Below are 16,728 nucleotides of genomic sequence, written 5' to 3' on the forward strand. Positions count from 1 at the left end.
TTCAACAACAAATGTTTGAAGTGGTTTCCCAAAATTCAACTGAAAATGCAACTTTTAATGACTTCTGCAGTCTCGAAATTATTCAACCCCGTGAATAGAATCCCTCACAACAGCACAAATCTGCAAAACAGGTGTTGTCTCAAGCAAGTGAGCAAGTGTGCTTGAGCAATAACACGTGTGGCAAGTAGGGCAGGCAAAGAGCCTACAGAGAACAGCGCGAGCCGGTGGTGTGATTGATAATGAACGTCACCTGCGCACCACACTGCATATCTCACGGAGGAGCTACGGAAGCATAAAAGGAGCGACTACAGTGAAGGAAAAGAGAGGACCAGGCCTGGACTATTTTAAGTAATGTGTTTGTTTATGTGCATTTATGTTCATGTTACTTTCATTTTGTGTTTGTTTATTTATGATTAAAGTTGTTGAACGTTCGCCGGTTCCCGCCTCCTTCTTCCCCTGGACAACTAACCATGTTACAACACAAAATATCTGTGCTGGCTAGGTTTGTTGATTGTCACACTTTACTGCATGTTAGAAATGTCAAAAGAATGGTCCAAAAAGTTAAGAGAAGATATCATCGCCCTTCACAAACAAGGGACAATATACAAAAAGATAGCAAAAGGCACTAAATGTTCCTAGAGAGACCGTTGAAAGCATAGTTTGCAAGTTCAAAGTTAAAGGAACAGCGGTTACACTACCTGGACGGTGCAGAAAGAGGAAGCTATCAAAAGCTGCAACCAGATTTCTGAGAAGGCAGGTTCAGAAAAACCCTTGAGTGACTGCAAAAGACCTGCAACAAGACTTGGTGGCAACAGACATTGAGGTTTCAGCTTGCACAGTAAGGCGCATACTAAATGTATGCAGTTTCCATGCCAGAGCTCCAAGACATCCACCACTACTGACCCCAAAGCACAAGAAAAGGGCTCAATATCAAATAAATAATTAAGCCACAGAAGTGTAGGGATTCTGTTCTGTGGAGCTATGAAACAATGGATCACCCTTACGGATCAGCGGTATGTCTGGAGGAAGAAGAATGAAGTGTATGCTGAAAAGAACACTGCCTACAATTAGGCCTACATGATGGCTCTGTGATGCTCTGGGGCTGCTTTTGCTCTGGCACTGGAAACCTGCAGCGTGTGAAGATAGATTCATTGAAGTATCAGGAAATCCTAGGAGAAAACATCATGCCATCAGTGAGGAAGCTGAAGCTTGGGTGTCATTGGACCTTCCAACAGGACAATGATCCCAGGCATACCTCAAATTCGACCAAGGCTTGGTTGCAGAGGAAGTCCTGGAAGATTCTACAGTGACCATTAGTCACCTGACTTGAACCCCATAGAAAATCTCTGGTGGGATTTGAGGAAGGCGGTTGCAACACACAAACCCAAGAATATTACTGAACTTGTGGCCATTTCTCATGAGGAACGTGCTAAGATTCCTCAGATTCTTCAGAAACACTGCCAGAAGCTGGAGTCTGATTATACATCTCTTAATTATACAAGATGCTTGCCATGAAGGGGTTGAATGATTTTGAGACTGCATAAGTCATTAAAAGTCATTTTCAGTTGAAATGGCGAAACCACTTGAAACATTTGTGTTGAGCAATTACTTTTGTTGGATTTGTTCATTACAAACAGCTGAAAGTCTGTACATTTTGCCAGTAAACCTGATATAACTGCCATACATATTATTTCTGTTATTTAACATGTTTTGTTATATTTGTTTAATCCATTCATGAATATTGAGTGTCGAAAGTACATTTTGCGTTGCACTCGGACACTTTTCAAGGTGCAACAGGAAAAACACATATTTGGTGAGAAGTTATTCTCCGTGTGTGGATTACAAGAGTTACTCGTGTTTTGAGTGAAGAAGTAAAGATGTTTTTCGTTTTTGTTTTTTGAACCGGGTATTTTCAAGTGAACTCATTCCCTCTTGGTTATATGCAGCCAGCGAGGTATGTGTATTACGTTTGTATTTCCCGAGTGTATTTGTATTTACCTCTTTATAGTGTATGTGAACGTGATTATCTTTTACATTGTCATACTGTAGTTTGACGGTGGATTTCATTGACGGTGAATGTGATGGCGGAGAAAAGGATGACAAGAGCAATAAATCCATCAGTAACCAGAACCGTGGTGTCGTTTATTTCCTGGAGGGAGTGATACCTGATTTGCAATGGGGGTTGAATAATTTTGATTACACTGTAAATATAATTAGTGTATATTGTAGAACTACACAACAACACAGAAATATGGCTCCACCTAACAAAGGTGGCACTCCAATCCACTGTATACTAACAAATTCAAATGCAGTCACACTGAAATAAGTTGGACGCCCAGCTGTTCCAAATGACCTAGAGCTTTACCTGCAGTGCTGGTGGGTTGAACACCAAGTCTGGATGAAGCTCCAGAGGAAGTGGAGGAGCTGGGCAAGGAAGGGAACAGAGGCAGAGCTCCTAGAGCTTTCCCTAATAGTCTAGGTCCCATCGTCAACACCCGTACCGTCACATCCCGGTAACAGTGGTTGATCATCCGCAGGTGAACATTCACCTTTGTTTTAATCCGTATGAGACACTTCACCATGGTTTCAGAATGTAGCCGCTAAAGTGTCTGATGTTCTCACCCCTGCGTCAGTGTATCACCAATAGCCCCCTTTCCTCCCTCTATCCTCCTGAACAAAAATGACATAACACTACAGTGTGTGTGTGTGTTTGAAAAAGTGAGTGTGAGAAAGCGAGAACACCCTAAAGCCCTAAAGCTCCATAAGTCCCTCTATGCCCAAAAGCCCAGCTGCCCTGCATGCTCCAACCCCCTCAAACCCATTATGGGCTGTAACAAAAGAGCACATACACAACACACACTCATTCTGACACAAACCACATGACATACATGGTCAGGCTCTCTATTTATAGACAGTGTAATAATAACAGTGATGGTTGGACAAGGTAAAATCTGTCACTTCTCATTGTCTCTGTATTTTCTTGTGCACGACACAAATTGTCATGAAACCCACTTGAAGGACTTGTGAAGCCTTAATTTGTACTTCCTGTTAGCTTTTACCCCCTGTTTTAGTATAGTGAATTATTTTTAATTTACCAGTAGCCTGTGTGTTTTTGCAAGCACACTGTGTCTGTTTCACTAAAGTACTAGACTTTTATTATTTCTGTACAGGGCAGGTACTAAAACAAAACTAACCTTAAACTCAAAATATACAGCACACTTATAGAGTACCCTCACACACAGACAAATGCAACCATGATGGCATTTGGCAATGCGGTAAAGTGACTGGAACAGGTGAACGTCTGGTCACATTGTGCACAATGAGAGCAGCTCTCATGTTACACATAGAGCAATAGAGGGAGATGGAGTGTGGTGTATTCCTATCCAGAGCACACTTTTGTTATCTTCTCAGCTTCAAGGTTTGTAATCATGACTATGTACACTGACTGTAGTTCAAAAGTTTGGGGTCAGTAAGAAATTAATACTTTATTATGCAAGGACACATTAAATTGATCAAAAGTGACAGACGTTTACGTAGTTTAAAGAGAATTGTAACAATCTATTCATCAAAGGAACCTGAAAAAAAGACAGTTTACACAAACATGTTAAGCAGCACAACTATTTTCAACATTGATAATAATAAGAAATGTTACTTGAGCAGCAAATCAGCATATTAGAATGATTTCTGAAGGATCATGTGATACTGAAGACTAGTAATGAGTAATGATGCTGAAAATTCAGCTTTGCCATCACAGAAAGGAATTTCAATTTAAAATTGTATTTTATTTGATAAATTTTCGATTTTATTTATTAAAACATTTTTGCATTTTTGATCAAATAAATGCAGCTTTGGTAAGCATAAGATACATATTTTAAAAACACTAGGAAATCTTACCCCAAACATTTGAATGGTAGTGTACTCTGTGTAGGTTTACGCCTAACTGTATATGTGTTTAAAGTTGAATTATATATTTTGAAAAACATTGCAGCCAGAATTGTGTTGTGAACAGAACTGAATTGTGAATTATAATTTTTATTACATTTTTTTAATCTATAGTATTGTAGTGGCTGACACAAAAAATTGGCAAAAATGGTAAGGCATTAAAAAAGTACTGCAAGTTATAGTCCATAATATATAGTCCACAATAATGAATCATGGTGGAGGAATAAACCAAACAAAAATCTCCATGATGCTTTTTATTATAGGGGAGATACAACGTTATACCACCAGATAGCAGTATTTCAGTGAGTTTGGACCAACAGATCTTGCCTTGAGTTGGATTCAGAAGACAGAATGCATAACTTTTCTAGTTACAAATTAAATAAAATTTTTGTTATGAGAAAGGAGCAGTTATATGCTTAAGTGTGTGCGCACATTTGTGTTCTTGTTTAACCTACATTGCGAGGAGCAAATAATAGTAAATTAAGTTTTTGACATTGTTGGGACAGGTGGCCGGGGCCCCATAAGGAAAACAGCTTATAAATCATACTTGATGGGGTTTTTTTTAAATGCAGAATGTTTTCTGTGAGGATTGTGTTTAGGAGCACTGTTAGGGGATAGAATATACAGTTTGTACAGTATAAAAACCATAATGTCTAAAGTCTACATAATGATATAAAAACATGTTTGTTTGTGTTTGTGTGTGTGTGTGTGTGTGTACTTGTACAACTATCTTTGTGAGGACCAGTTTGAGTTTTAGACCATTGGAGTGAGGACAAAGAGAGTAAAGTGAGGACATTTTGGCCGGTCCTCACTTTCTGAGACCCCTTTAAAGGCCTGTTTGAGGGTCAAGACTTGGTTTTAGGGATAAGGTTATAATTAGGTTAAGGGTAGGTTTTGGGTAAGGGTTCAGGTTAGGCACTTAGTTGTGATGGGTAAGGTTAGGGTAAGCGGCTAGAGATTGCATTGTGTCAATTAATATCCTCATAAAGATAGATGTACAAGAATGTGTGTGTGTGTGTGTGTGTGTGTGTGTGCGTGCGTGCGTGCGTGCGTGCGTGTGTGTGTGTGCTTGTAGGCACATGGGCATACCCTCCATGATGGAAATATGGACTGCTCTCCTTCGTGTTCGGGGAACGCTACTCTGTCGTGGGCCATGAGTGATGGAGGGACAACTCCTACTGGGGACCATCCCAGCCCTGAACCCACAAAAAGATGTGACATAACAATTGGCATACTGTCAAACACAGTTAAACTGTTAAGAAAACAAGTCAGTGTTGAGAAGACTTACCTGTGGATCTCTGGAGGCTCTCGTCTGATTTTGGCACTCTGTTCCATCACTTCCTTGGCCACTTTACCGCTATAAGGGAAATTATGCAATCAAAATCTTAGTGTTGCTTGCAGCTAATCCATTAATTAACATATATTCACAACACAAGCCTAATTAAGCAGGGCTCACGAACTCATGAGGTTCACTTATAGCAGATACTACTACTCACCTATATCTAAAGCGGCTCCCTTTGAAGAAAAGATTACTACTGGACACAGTGCGAACTTGACTTGATTTCTCAAACCTGTAAGAAATGGAGAGAATGAGAGATAGATTTAAAAATAAATAAGAAAAATAACTGTTTGTCTAAACCAGTGGTTTTCAACCTTTTTGACTCGTAGGCCCCCCATTGTCCAACATAATATCTAAAGGTCCCCCATATTGGCTAAGATATTTCTATGGAGTCAATAATGTGCCATAATTAAACAAACAAATCCAGCATTTTGCAAACAAACTCGATCTGCTATGCAAAGGAAAACTCGATTCGCAAACAAACAGAAAGCAATGTGCAAGTACAAAGGTCAATTTGAGTGAAAATGCAGTGAAGTAACACATATGCATTGTGTTTTGCAAATAGAAATAAGTGAGCCTAGATCATATTTCACAAATAAATACAAACCATCCTACAAATTGCATGTAACCTTTGAACAAATACCAAATCTATTGCATAAAAATGCATATCTGTCTGTTATGATTGTGAGACACTTGGCTTTTTATGAGATCTCTTGGCTCGATTTTCTCACAAATGTGTCCAGAAGATTTTCTCACAAATGCAGTTGAGCAACTTCCTCTTCTAAAACAGTAGATGGCGCTAAGATAGGGGATTAATTTAGCGCTAGTCTCCCAGGAAAAGCACTGATTTGAAATTTGGCTTTGCCTACAGCTGAGGAAAATGACCAGTGAACAGGTGTGTTTCTGTCTTACTTTATCTATAATTAACCTTTTTAAGGTTTTATTTTGCAAAATTTGATTACATATCTAGACAGAAATCCACAGTAGCACTTACAATTCACTCTCTCTAGGATAGGGGAATCTATAAGCTGAAAGCTCTGCCATTATATGTTGCTTTTTTACATTTTTGTAAAAACGTTACATTTTCTGAACGAGTCTATTTCTTTCGTTCTCCATAAATTAATGAGAACATTTATATATTTAATTGAAAGGAGGGTCCCACTTATTTATTTACTTCGTTGGAATTCAGTCAGCTTAACTGTTAATGTAATAAAACAATTAATGAACAAAACAAACTATATACAATTGTTTCTTAACTTGCCTGTGACGTATGCAGTGCCCAAATTATTATTTTGGACAGACAAATGAAACCCTCCTTTCAATTAAATGAAATGTTCTCATTAATTTATGGAAAACGAAAGAAATAGATTCGTTCAGTGTAGACATAATCACTAATTTAGTCATTTCGTATGCATCCGATGCAGAAAAAATGTAAAAAAGCAACATTGCTTTGATGATGGCAGAGCTTTCAGCTTATAGATTCCCCTATCCTAGAGAGAGTGAAGTGCTACTAAGTGCTAATGTGGATTTCTGTCTAGATATGTAATAAACATTTTGCAAAAGAAAACCTTAAAAAGGTTCATTATAGATAAAGTAAGACAGAAACACACCTGTTCACTGGTCATTTTCCTCAGCTCTGGCAAAGGCAAGTTTCAAATCAGTGCTTCTCCCGGGAGACTGGCGCTAAATTAATCTCCTATCTTAGCGCCATCTACTGTTTCAGAAGAGGAAGTTGCTCATCTGCATTTGTGAGAAAATGCTCAATGGTGTTTTAGCCCCCAATGGCTCCTTAGAGGCAGCTAACCCTAACCTCAACCATAAACCTACCCATCCCCTCGCTGCCTGGAAGGCGCCGTTGGGGCTAAAAACACCAAACACCTGAGAGGATCTGCCTGGACACATATGTGAGAAAATCGAGCTGAGAGATCTCATAAAAAGCCACGTGTCTCACAATCATAACAGACAGATATGCATTTGTATGCACTAGATTTGGTATTTGTTCAAAGGTTACATGCAATTTGTAGGATGGGTTGTATTTATTTGTAAAATATAATCTAGGCTCAATTATTTATATTTGTAAAACACAATACATATTTGTTACTTCACTGCATTTTTCGCTTAAATTTACCTTTGTACTTGCACATTGCTTTCTGTTTGTTTGCGAGTCGAGTTTTCATTTGCAAAGCAGATCGAGTTTGCAAAATGCTGGATTTGTTTGTTTAATTATGGCACAATATTAACTCCATACATTTCCTCTCGTATTTTTGCTCTAATTATTTTTATTTTAGTGACAGAAACTTGTAGAGTTAATTTTGTATTGTTACAATGTCAGTAGTATATGTAAATTAACAATGTTTTCTCTTTCTCCATTTACATCCATGTTTATTCATGCAAAACATGTCAAAGCTCTATTGCTTTCATGAAAACTGCAGATTATACTTTTTGTATCCCCACCCACAGACAGTCAGATCGACAGAGCGTTATTAACAGAACATTTATTGTAAGGGTAGGTTTATCACTAATAATTGTATTGTACTTTGTCTACTCTTTAAACAGCATTATGGTAAAAAATGGACACTATGGGAACAGCTTTCTTACCTGTACGCAATGCCGTTTTGCTTTGGGGGTTGGGCGGAATTTTCAGTTTTTTACCCTCCGTTTGGCCTAAAACACTGTGTTCGTTGTCATCCAGTTTGAAATGGAAACTACATGAAGACTACAGATTTTTTTTTGTAGCAGTGTTCTCTCCATATTTACACTTATTTGCAGCCTTTAGCCCAGGGGTTCTCAACTCTGACCCTCAAGGTCAACTTTCCTGCAGAGATTAGCTCCAACCTTCAAAATCAAACTTTCAGCGCTGCTTTTAAGTCCAATTTTTATGCCCTACCCTCGATGACTTCTCTCCATCTCGGGGATAAATTAAGTTAAAATAAGTCCAAACTGCTGTGACGTCACAATCTCAACCTTTGTAAGATATAAGGCAACATTTTAACCGCATTAAAGCTTTTTTTTTTTTTTTTTTACCAAATCCTTACGTTTAAAAGTGTAATTCAGCAATTTCTGGCAAGGTCACGAATGAATCCATCTGTTATATTCTTCACTGCACGGGAAACGAAGGACACATTTGGAGGCTGCATTTGAAGGAGCCTTAGAATCGGGACAGCCTTCGTCACGCAGCTGTTACACAATCGGCCTTTGAATGTGGCCTTCGAAGGATGCAGCCTCTGAATTGGTATAAAGCTACTGAGAAGGCTCGCTCCATCTGTCAAAATCTAAGGGTCGAGGGTCTGTTGAACGCGGCGGAGATTCCCCCAAGGGGAAGTGCAATTCAACACCATTATGACTAAAAGTTTGCTAAGACGTAATATAGCAAATATAGTAAATATATAAGGCGATCTGAATGGTCAAGTCTAAACATAGCAGACTGGGAGTGGCCTTGGACGTCAACATGCCCAGTGCATTATGGGTGTTGACGTTTTCCTACCTATAGGGCAAAAGGGAAGATAACAGCCTTTTTTCTGTTTTCTTTAGCCATTTAGCACCGATTTAGCACCGATTTAAATTTTTCCCCCGCCTTTCTACTGCATAGGCAGCCAAGTTGTATTGAAAGCCATTATGCCAGCGATGAAGTACCCCCTTTAAGTTTTCATATAATTCATTTTAAGTCCTCCTGTAGACTCTTTAGAAGATTGCAGAGGCCCCAAAATGGGTCCTTGTACCCTAGGTTGAGAACCACTGGTTTAAACTAAATTAAATAATTGGCAAGATGTTTTATGCTTGATTGCTTGCTCTTTCTCTTTTTATGCTATTTCCATGCTTGAACCAAATTTCAGCCTGATAGGTCAAAAAGGTTATGCACACTCACTGGTAGAAAGCTTGGTTTTCCACCCCACACTTCCATAAATGCTTGCAGGCCTCAGGTGTTGGAGCAAAGTAAGTCAAGATGATCTTCTGATCCTTAGTAAAGGTCACAGGAGGTCAGTAAGTGAAATTATTTACTTGTTAAATAGAACAGGTTGGTTTCCTGATCAATTCCTAGGTCCTGTATCAGTCTGCATTCATCTTACTTTTGACCATTTGTTCTTCTGCATAACCTGGGGCTGCCTTGCTGTCACCTACCTCTTGATAAGTTGCATATATATGGAATGTCTTTCCTTCGAACTTTAGTTTGGTGACCTCGTTCCTGTACAATATGACAAAATACTGTCAAAGTTATTCATATACACAGTCATTTGATCTTGACTACTAAGCAAATGAAAATGATATGCGAGATTAATTTCGCCTCTCACCATTTGAGGAAATGAATCCTCCTGTTCCCCTGCAGTACCACAAAGCCAAAGGGGGTAAATGCAAGAAATGCTGCATTCCCAGACACATCCTGTCATACAGAAAAAATTCAAACATGTTTTTAAATCTGTGTGTTTACACTTCTTTGTGAATGTAACAATTCAGCTTAAAAGACTTTCAGTTCAGACACTTGTGTTGAAAATCATTTCCTGTATATGAGCAGCTGATACATTTGGATACTGACTTTGCAGGGGTGTGGATCTACTCCATATGTTTCTAGAGACTGAGCTTTCCTTAAGAAATTCATTTCAGATGTCTCAGGACTCTGGCCTCTGTAGGAAATAAACAGACTAGTTAATATTCTGTGTTTGTTCTGGGAGATAAATTTCATAAAATATATTTAATCTCTCCATTAAACACCAGCACAGCTTTAAAAAGAGTGACATACTGCATGTGACAGGCTAATTGAATGTAAGCTTACGTCAGCTCGGATTTGTGGATCTCAGCAATGCGGCGCTCCAGGCGCTCAGAATGCTTTGGAAAAAACTGAAACTTAGAGCTGTAACCTTCCGGATGCTTCCCTGGGTCATAATCGCCAATCTCAGCTAAAAAAAAAATTTGAGAAAGAATAAAACAAAAACAGTGTCATCTTGAGAGTCTTGTCTTACTGTAATGTCATTCATATAACATATAACTCTTGAGATGTCACAATTCAACAAATATTGTAAAGAATGGCTCCTGTGACTGTGGTTTGCTGTTACCCTGCAGAATAAATGCGGCCAATGCAGCAGCATCTGAACTTTTGCACAGGAGTCGGCCATGATACAAATCTCTTTTAATCTGTAGGAAGACATGGTATCTGAAAACAATGCAGAGTATATATTGAACTGTCAGTGTGTTAATCATACATACATCAGATAATTGTAAGACTCTGTAACTTGTCTAATATGATTTCCTATAGATTCTTTAACTATGTTAATTATGAATAATAATGGACTCCATGTTAATGAGCAGTACCTAGTGATCTCTTCTTTAAGAGCTGCAGGGTCCGGAGGATAGAATTTAACACGCAAACACATGGTGTAGGGTGGCTGAGCTAGGGCACAAAATATCCATATGGATGTAATTAACCAGACAATATACATTTTCTGCCTTTTAGAAGGATATTTGAATGAAAAGATTATTCTTTTCACAACATGCACACAGTGTAAGAAGGATTTTCCACATACAATATGACTTACATCTCATTTGTTTGGTAATTGGCTTGCTGAATTCCAGCCAGTGCTGAAACAACAAAATAAAACAGAAATGATGTCTAGAATACAGATAGAAATTCCAGTTTAACACATTGCTATGACTATCATTGTCAACTGATGACTGTTCACAACATTACATATCGATTGCATCACCCCTTGCAGCTCTTCATCTGAATCAGCATGTGATCTTTGGGTGTCTTGCTTCAAGCTCAAACACAAACATTAACATTGCTTTTATCAGGCATGGTTATTATATATATATAATACTAGCATGAACCTTAGTCAGGGTAGATACCATATTTAAATTGATGGGACATAGATGAAGGCTGCGATGAATATACAGTCAATTTGTTGTGCTGTCTGAAAGTCTACTTTTTCACAATCCATGGTTTGTGTTTTGTTGACTGGATTATTATTATTTATTTTTTTTAAACATTTTCAATTACATTGGCTGAATAATCAACATCAAGGCACCCAACATTACAACCCATTGAACCAACTGTATGGTGAGGTGGTTAAGATAAAGCGCACAACGGAGGCGATACTAAGGAAGACTTTAATCTAGAAATAAACATGAAATAGTACAACCACATAACACTCAAATAAAAATATATATGATACAAGACAAGGAACATGGAGAAACAGATCAGGGAAACGAGACAGCTGGGGCAAATTAACTCAATGACAGTAACCATAGTAACTTACAAGATACAGCTGAACCAAAAGAACTAATGGAGTGGCTAGAAACTAAACAATGAACGCAGAGGAAGAGCATGCAGGTGAGGGCCAGGGAGGATGATGGGAAATGTAGTGACCGTAACACTCACAGCCTTGTTTTTATTTGTGTAAAATTAAATATGGTGTCCACCTTAACTATCACCTTACCACCTTAACACCTAACTATGTCCAATCTCAGTCAAAATATAAAAATAACCATTTTCCACTTAGTACACTATTAACAGCTCATTTTATATTTATACTATAGAAACTCACTCGTTGCTTGTCTGGGTCCACAAATCTGATGCCAAAGTAGTCTTTCTCCAATAAGTTTAGATAATGGCAGACCTGCTCAAACAGCCATTGACCTTTTGCATCCCTCTGGAAAAGAGAGACACAGGAATCAATGTGACAATGTTTGTATACAGTTTTTGGATCATATCAGTTCTACAGTATATTGGACATAACTCAACTTCTTTTGCTGACCAGTGTAGTGGGTAACACATTACAAGTAGCATAAGTTATGTAATAGTTATGAATGTATAATGTCATTGTTATTATGAATTTTTGTTTTGTTTGTATTGTTGATGTATATTTCTATTTATGTGTATTGTTGTCATAGTGAATGAATGTTGTATGATTGTTGGTTATTTTTTTTGTTAGTTTTTATGTTACTGGCTTAGGGACTGCAGATGAAAAATAGTATCTTTTTACTAATTCTGGCATATTTACATGGTGTATTTTTATACAACAATGTACATGAATATGCATGGTCCCTATTAAATAAACTAATAAATTAAAGTTATGTAACCGGATTACTTTTTTCAAGTAACGAGGAAAGTAACACATTACTTTTAAATTTACAACAAAATATCTGAGTTACTGTACTTTTTTGTTACTTTTTAAGTGACTTTGTTTTCCCATTTATTGACTGACAGCTCTCCAGTCCCCATGGTGAGAGAAATCGGGAGTAAAGGTGCAGAGGCGTTGTGTGCGCTGTGTAAATATGATGGTTATCCTTCGATGATCCATGATTTTTGTTGCTGAAGTAAGAATGTTGACCTTTCTTCTCCTGTGTCATTTCACTTTTTTGGTGTGAAAGAGCCTTGATATTTGTCAAAAATTTTACTTTTGTTTTTTTGCAATAACAACCTACCAAGCCCAGCCCAAGTGAGAAAAAGTAATGCAAAATAACGTGCAACATAACTTTCCATAAAAAGTCACTAAGTATCACATTTAGTTACTTTTTTAGGGAGTAAATTAGTTTCACAAGTTACTTTCCCAAACACTGTTGCTGACATCCCATTTAGTGTAAGGTAAATATGCCTTAACAATGTACTCTTTCAAAAACAGAAATTGTTGCACTTGAGCAGTTGTTTTATAAAGTAATTTTCCCACATTTTTCCAAACTATGTTTTGTAACCAGTTTTCACATAAAAAAAAATATATATATATATATATTAGTGCTGTCAATTTGATTAAAAGCATCTAACATAACCGTTTTTGTTAACATAATATATTTGTGTATATTAGCCTACAGTATATACAGTCTATACTGTATATATACACACATATATATTTATATATTTATATAATATATATAGATATATAAATAATGCAACAACAATGCAGCGTATAGGTTACCAAAATCTGTTGCCCCTCTCTATTTAATACATAGGCCTAATGGCTTAAATGTTACCCAAATTCACACTGGTGATGACTAACCTATTGTAATTTATATCCTAGAAATATTTTTTGCCTGATGTGAACAACTGCAGATATACTCAGTATCACCAAATCCGACAACACAGCATTATAGGTTATCTAAATCTGTCACCTCATCTATAGCAGTTTATCCTGATGTGAACAGCTGCAGGAATACAGCAGGGTCACCAAATCCGACAAGGCAGCATAACAGGTCACCGAAATATACACACAATGGCTTTAACGTTACCTAAATTCACACTGGTGATGTCTAATCTCCTCCCAGCAGGCACACAATGTCATAAGACATTGATATTTTGTTGTTTTTAGGTTGTGTTGTAAAGTTACTAAATTCCAACGTCTCCTTAACTTCATAATGGTGATGTCCACACAACGTCAAATTCAAACATCATTCATATGTTCAATGAAAGCAGCCACCTCATGCAGCCACATCTGTTTCTTTCTGCACCAAAGCTTGTTCTCGCGTAAAATCCTTTCAAAAGTGCGTTTGTTCCGAGCTATTCCATGCCTTTCCATTCCATGCTTAATAAGGCAAGAATTTCATCATTAGTAAAACCATGTTTAAAATACTCCTTGTTCACAATTCATCCTGTGTCGGGTTACGTCAGATCAATGAGCTTGCAAGTCATAACTTAGATTTAGTTATGTCATCATTTCGACTTAGTTATGTCATCATTTTGATTTAGATATGTCATTATATTAACTTTTTATGCATGATTTTTTTTTTTTTTTTTGTGGCGGAAATGGGCTTCCATAGCTCTGAAGAACTGTTTGTGAAGAATTTGTTTACATAAATTTACTTCTACCAGAAAGACTCGGGAGATAGAATGATGTAACAAAGCATTAATTTATTGACAGCCCAGCAAGCAATTATTTATAAAGTTCTTTGGCATAGGCCCTGTCCGTAGTGCATAATCCGAGGGTAGCGGATCTGCTGAAGACGAAGGCAGGGGCACAGCCGACCCCCTGGGAGGTATGGACAGGACCATCCTGGTGGTGGTGGGGAGGGTGGAGGTAATTGTTTGCGTCAGCGTCTGCGAACTCAAACATGTGTAAGTACCGATCTTTTATACTGCAAGTATTAGGACATGATTGGATAGATGTGAAGGAAATAAGTGACGTAGTAATTGAGTCTTCCTGGCAGAACTTATGCTAAAGCTTTCATATCTGAATAATGAAACAGTTTTGGAATCAATAGTCGTGTGAATTAGTGACAATTTTGTAGATGTTTCAGTTTCAGATGTTGGATGTTGACCGATTTTCATTTCCAACCAAAATGCAACGTCTGTTCGACGTTGGATATTGGCCTCAATTTGACATTGGGTTCTGACATCAACCCGATTTTCATTTCCTACCAAAATGCAACGTCTGTTTGATGTTGGATGTTGACGTCAATCTGACACTGGGTTCTGATGTCAACCCGATTTTTATTTCCAACCAAAATCCAACGTCTGTCCGACTTTGGGGTCCAACGTCAATCTGACGTCATATTAACGCCCGGTGCCTGCTGGGCTATGTTTCATACCCGAATAACATTACTATTTTGTCAAATTTCACTATAATTTACTCAATTTATGAATCAAGACAAGAATGTGATGAGACAAGAAACATTATAGGAGCATATTAGGCATTAGTTTTAAAGTTTAATGAACCTTCAGTAAAATAAATAGGTAGATTTACACCCAAATAATTTTTTTACCAAAACCAAAATTAAACTTTTCATTTAGCCCAAAACCAAAAATAAAGTTTTTTCACTTTCAGAAAAGAGATACAAAAGCTGTCACTGGAACTGTATCCTTTCAAAAGTGTACACCCTTTACCCAGAGATTTTCTTATTATTGGGAGATGAGAGGGTCTGTGGCTCTTAACATTGGAAAAAGTGTAACTGCTAATTTAGATCACATGAGACACCTCAGCTATTATTATCATATTATGGCAGTGACGTCAGTGGCCAGCGTTCAGAGTTTTATGACAGTCAGTTGTAGTTGTTGCACAATGTTTCTTGTGGATTTGTGTTTTCGTTTTGTGAAAAATGTTCTATATTTGATGTTATATCACTTGTAAACATACAGTTAGGACTGCAATGTTTGTGGAATGTGCTTTCCCAGGCTTTACTGAGCGGAAAAAAGAGCACCTTCATTAATTTACCTTTATTCTTTAAAAAGCGCTATCATTATTAGGCATAGAAGTCAAAAATCATTACAATTCAAGTCTAATTCATTTGTTGAAACCTGGAAGCCAGAGAGCCACATCATTATTATTATTTTATTTTTTTCCGTTAAACAACAATATAATACAATATTTATAATTAAATTATTAATTTTCTCTTTATTCATTCAAATGCTTTATATATGCCATCATGGTGCATGGCAGTCATAGTCATTCAAGTCTTATTATAATTTGTAAAACCTGAAAGCTAAAGAAAGAAAGTGTCTCGGTTACTATGTAATCCTAGTTCCCTGAAGAGGGAACGAGATGCTGCGTTGAAATGCTGTGGGAACGCCTCTGCGTGATTGCGTCATGAAGCACGTAGGAAACCAGTCCAATGGCGTGGTGACGGAACGCCATGTGACGTCATCGACCAGGAACTATAAAGCACACCTGAACCAAACAGCGCCAGCTTCTGATAGGCTGAAGCAAGTCGATCACGGGCATGCCGGGAGTATGGGAGGGTGACACAGCGTCTCATTCCCTCTTCAGGGAACTAGGGTTACATACGTAACCGAGATGTTCCCTTTCAAGGGAACTCGAGTGGGAACGCTAATACCCACGCCGCCATAAGAGCAAGTGTCTGTCTTTGTGAAATCAATGCTCACATCTAGGCGAAAGCACCTGCGCACCTGAATTTGGTGCAGCCATACTGTGTGTACAGCCAAAAGTGAAGGCTGACTGGCCAACTCATAAGCAAGTGAGATTGCCTCAACCATCTATGCTTAAATGCGGGGCACCCCTCTATGGGTACCCCAAAGCATACAAACAGTGTTTAGACTTTCTCTACAGTTCTGTGGACGTAAGCATCTAAGGCCCTTACTGGGCAGAGCAGATAAAGAGTAGGTAAAGGCCTGTAGTACTCTAGGTCTTACAGTATTAGTAGGAACCTTAGGAACTTAACCTGGTCTTAGGGTGAAGAAAATCCTTTACCATACCAGGAGCAAATTCCATGCACGAGGGAGATACCGAAAGTGTTTGAATGTCTCCAATTCTCTTGAGAGACGAAATAGCGAGGAGAAAGACAGTCTTTAGAGAGATATTCTCAGAAACTTCCTCAATGGGCTCGACCCTTCTAGTACAACAGCCAAGTCCCATGTCGGCACCCTCGTGCGGACTGCTGGCCTCAGCCTCAAAGTGCCACAAAGGAAACAAGTTATTAGTGGGTGTCTCCCCAAAGATACTCCACTCAAAGGGATGTGGAAAGCAGCTAGGGCCGCCACGTACACCTTCAGTGTGAAGGGGGAAACCCTG

At 38.1% G+C, this 16,728-nt stretch overlaps 1 protein-coding gene across 1 annotated transcript in view; it reads right to left on the minus strand.

Moving 5' to 3' along the window:
* Positions 1-16,728, minus strand: part of frmd5b (FERM domain containing 5b) — a 34,437-nt gene that overhangs the window by 5,312 nt on the left and 12,397 nt on the right. Inside the window, exons 2-13 of the mRNA XM_084403894.1 lie at positions 11,818-11,922; positions 10,810-10,852; positions 10,586-10,664; positions 10,330-10,427; positions 10,050-10,173; positions 9,813-9,900; positions 9,571-9,659; positions 9,401-9,464; positions 9,147-9,238; positions 5,439-5,513; positions 5,231-5,299; positions 5,032-5,138 (exon numbers count right to left, since the gene is read on the minus strand). Coding sequence (XP_084260020.1) covers positions 5,032-5,138; positions 5,231-5,299; positions 5,439-5,513; positions 9,147-9,238; positions 9,401-9,464; positions 9,571-9,659; positions 9,813-9,900; positions 10,050-10,173; positions 10,330-10,427; positions 10,586-10,664; positions 10,810-10,852; positions 11,818-11,922 — 1,033 coding nt within the window. The remainder of the gene's footprint in view (positions 1-5,031; positions 5,139-5,230; positions 5,300-5,438; positions 5,514-9,146; positions 9,239-9,400; positions 9,465-9,570; positions 9,660-9,812; positions 9,901-10,049; positions 10,174-10,329; positions 10,428-10,585; positions 10,665-10,809; positions 10,853-11,817; positions 11,923-16,728) is intronic.

The sequence above is a fragment of the Rutilus rutilus genome (genome assembly GCF_951802725.1).
Source record: "Rutilus rutilus genome assembly, chromosome: 3".
NCBI lineage: Eukaryota > Metazoa > Chordata > Actinopteri > Cypriniformes > Leuciscidae > Rutilus > Rutilus rutilus.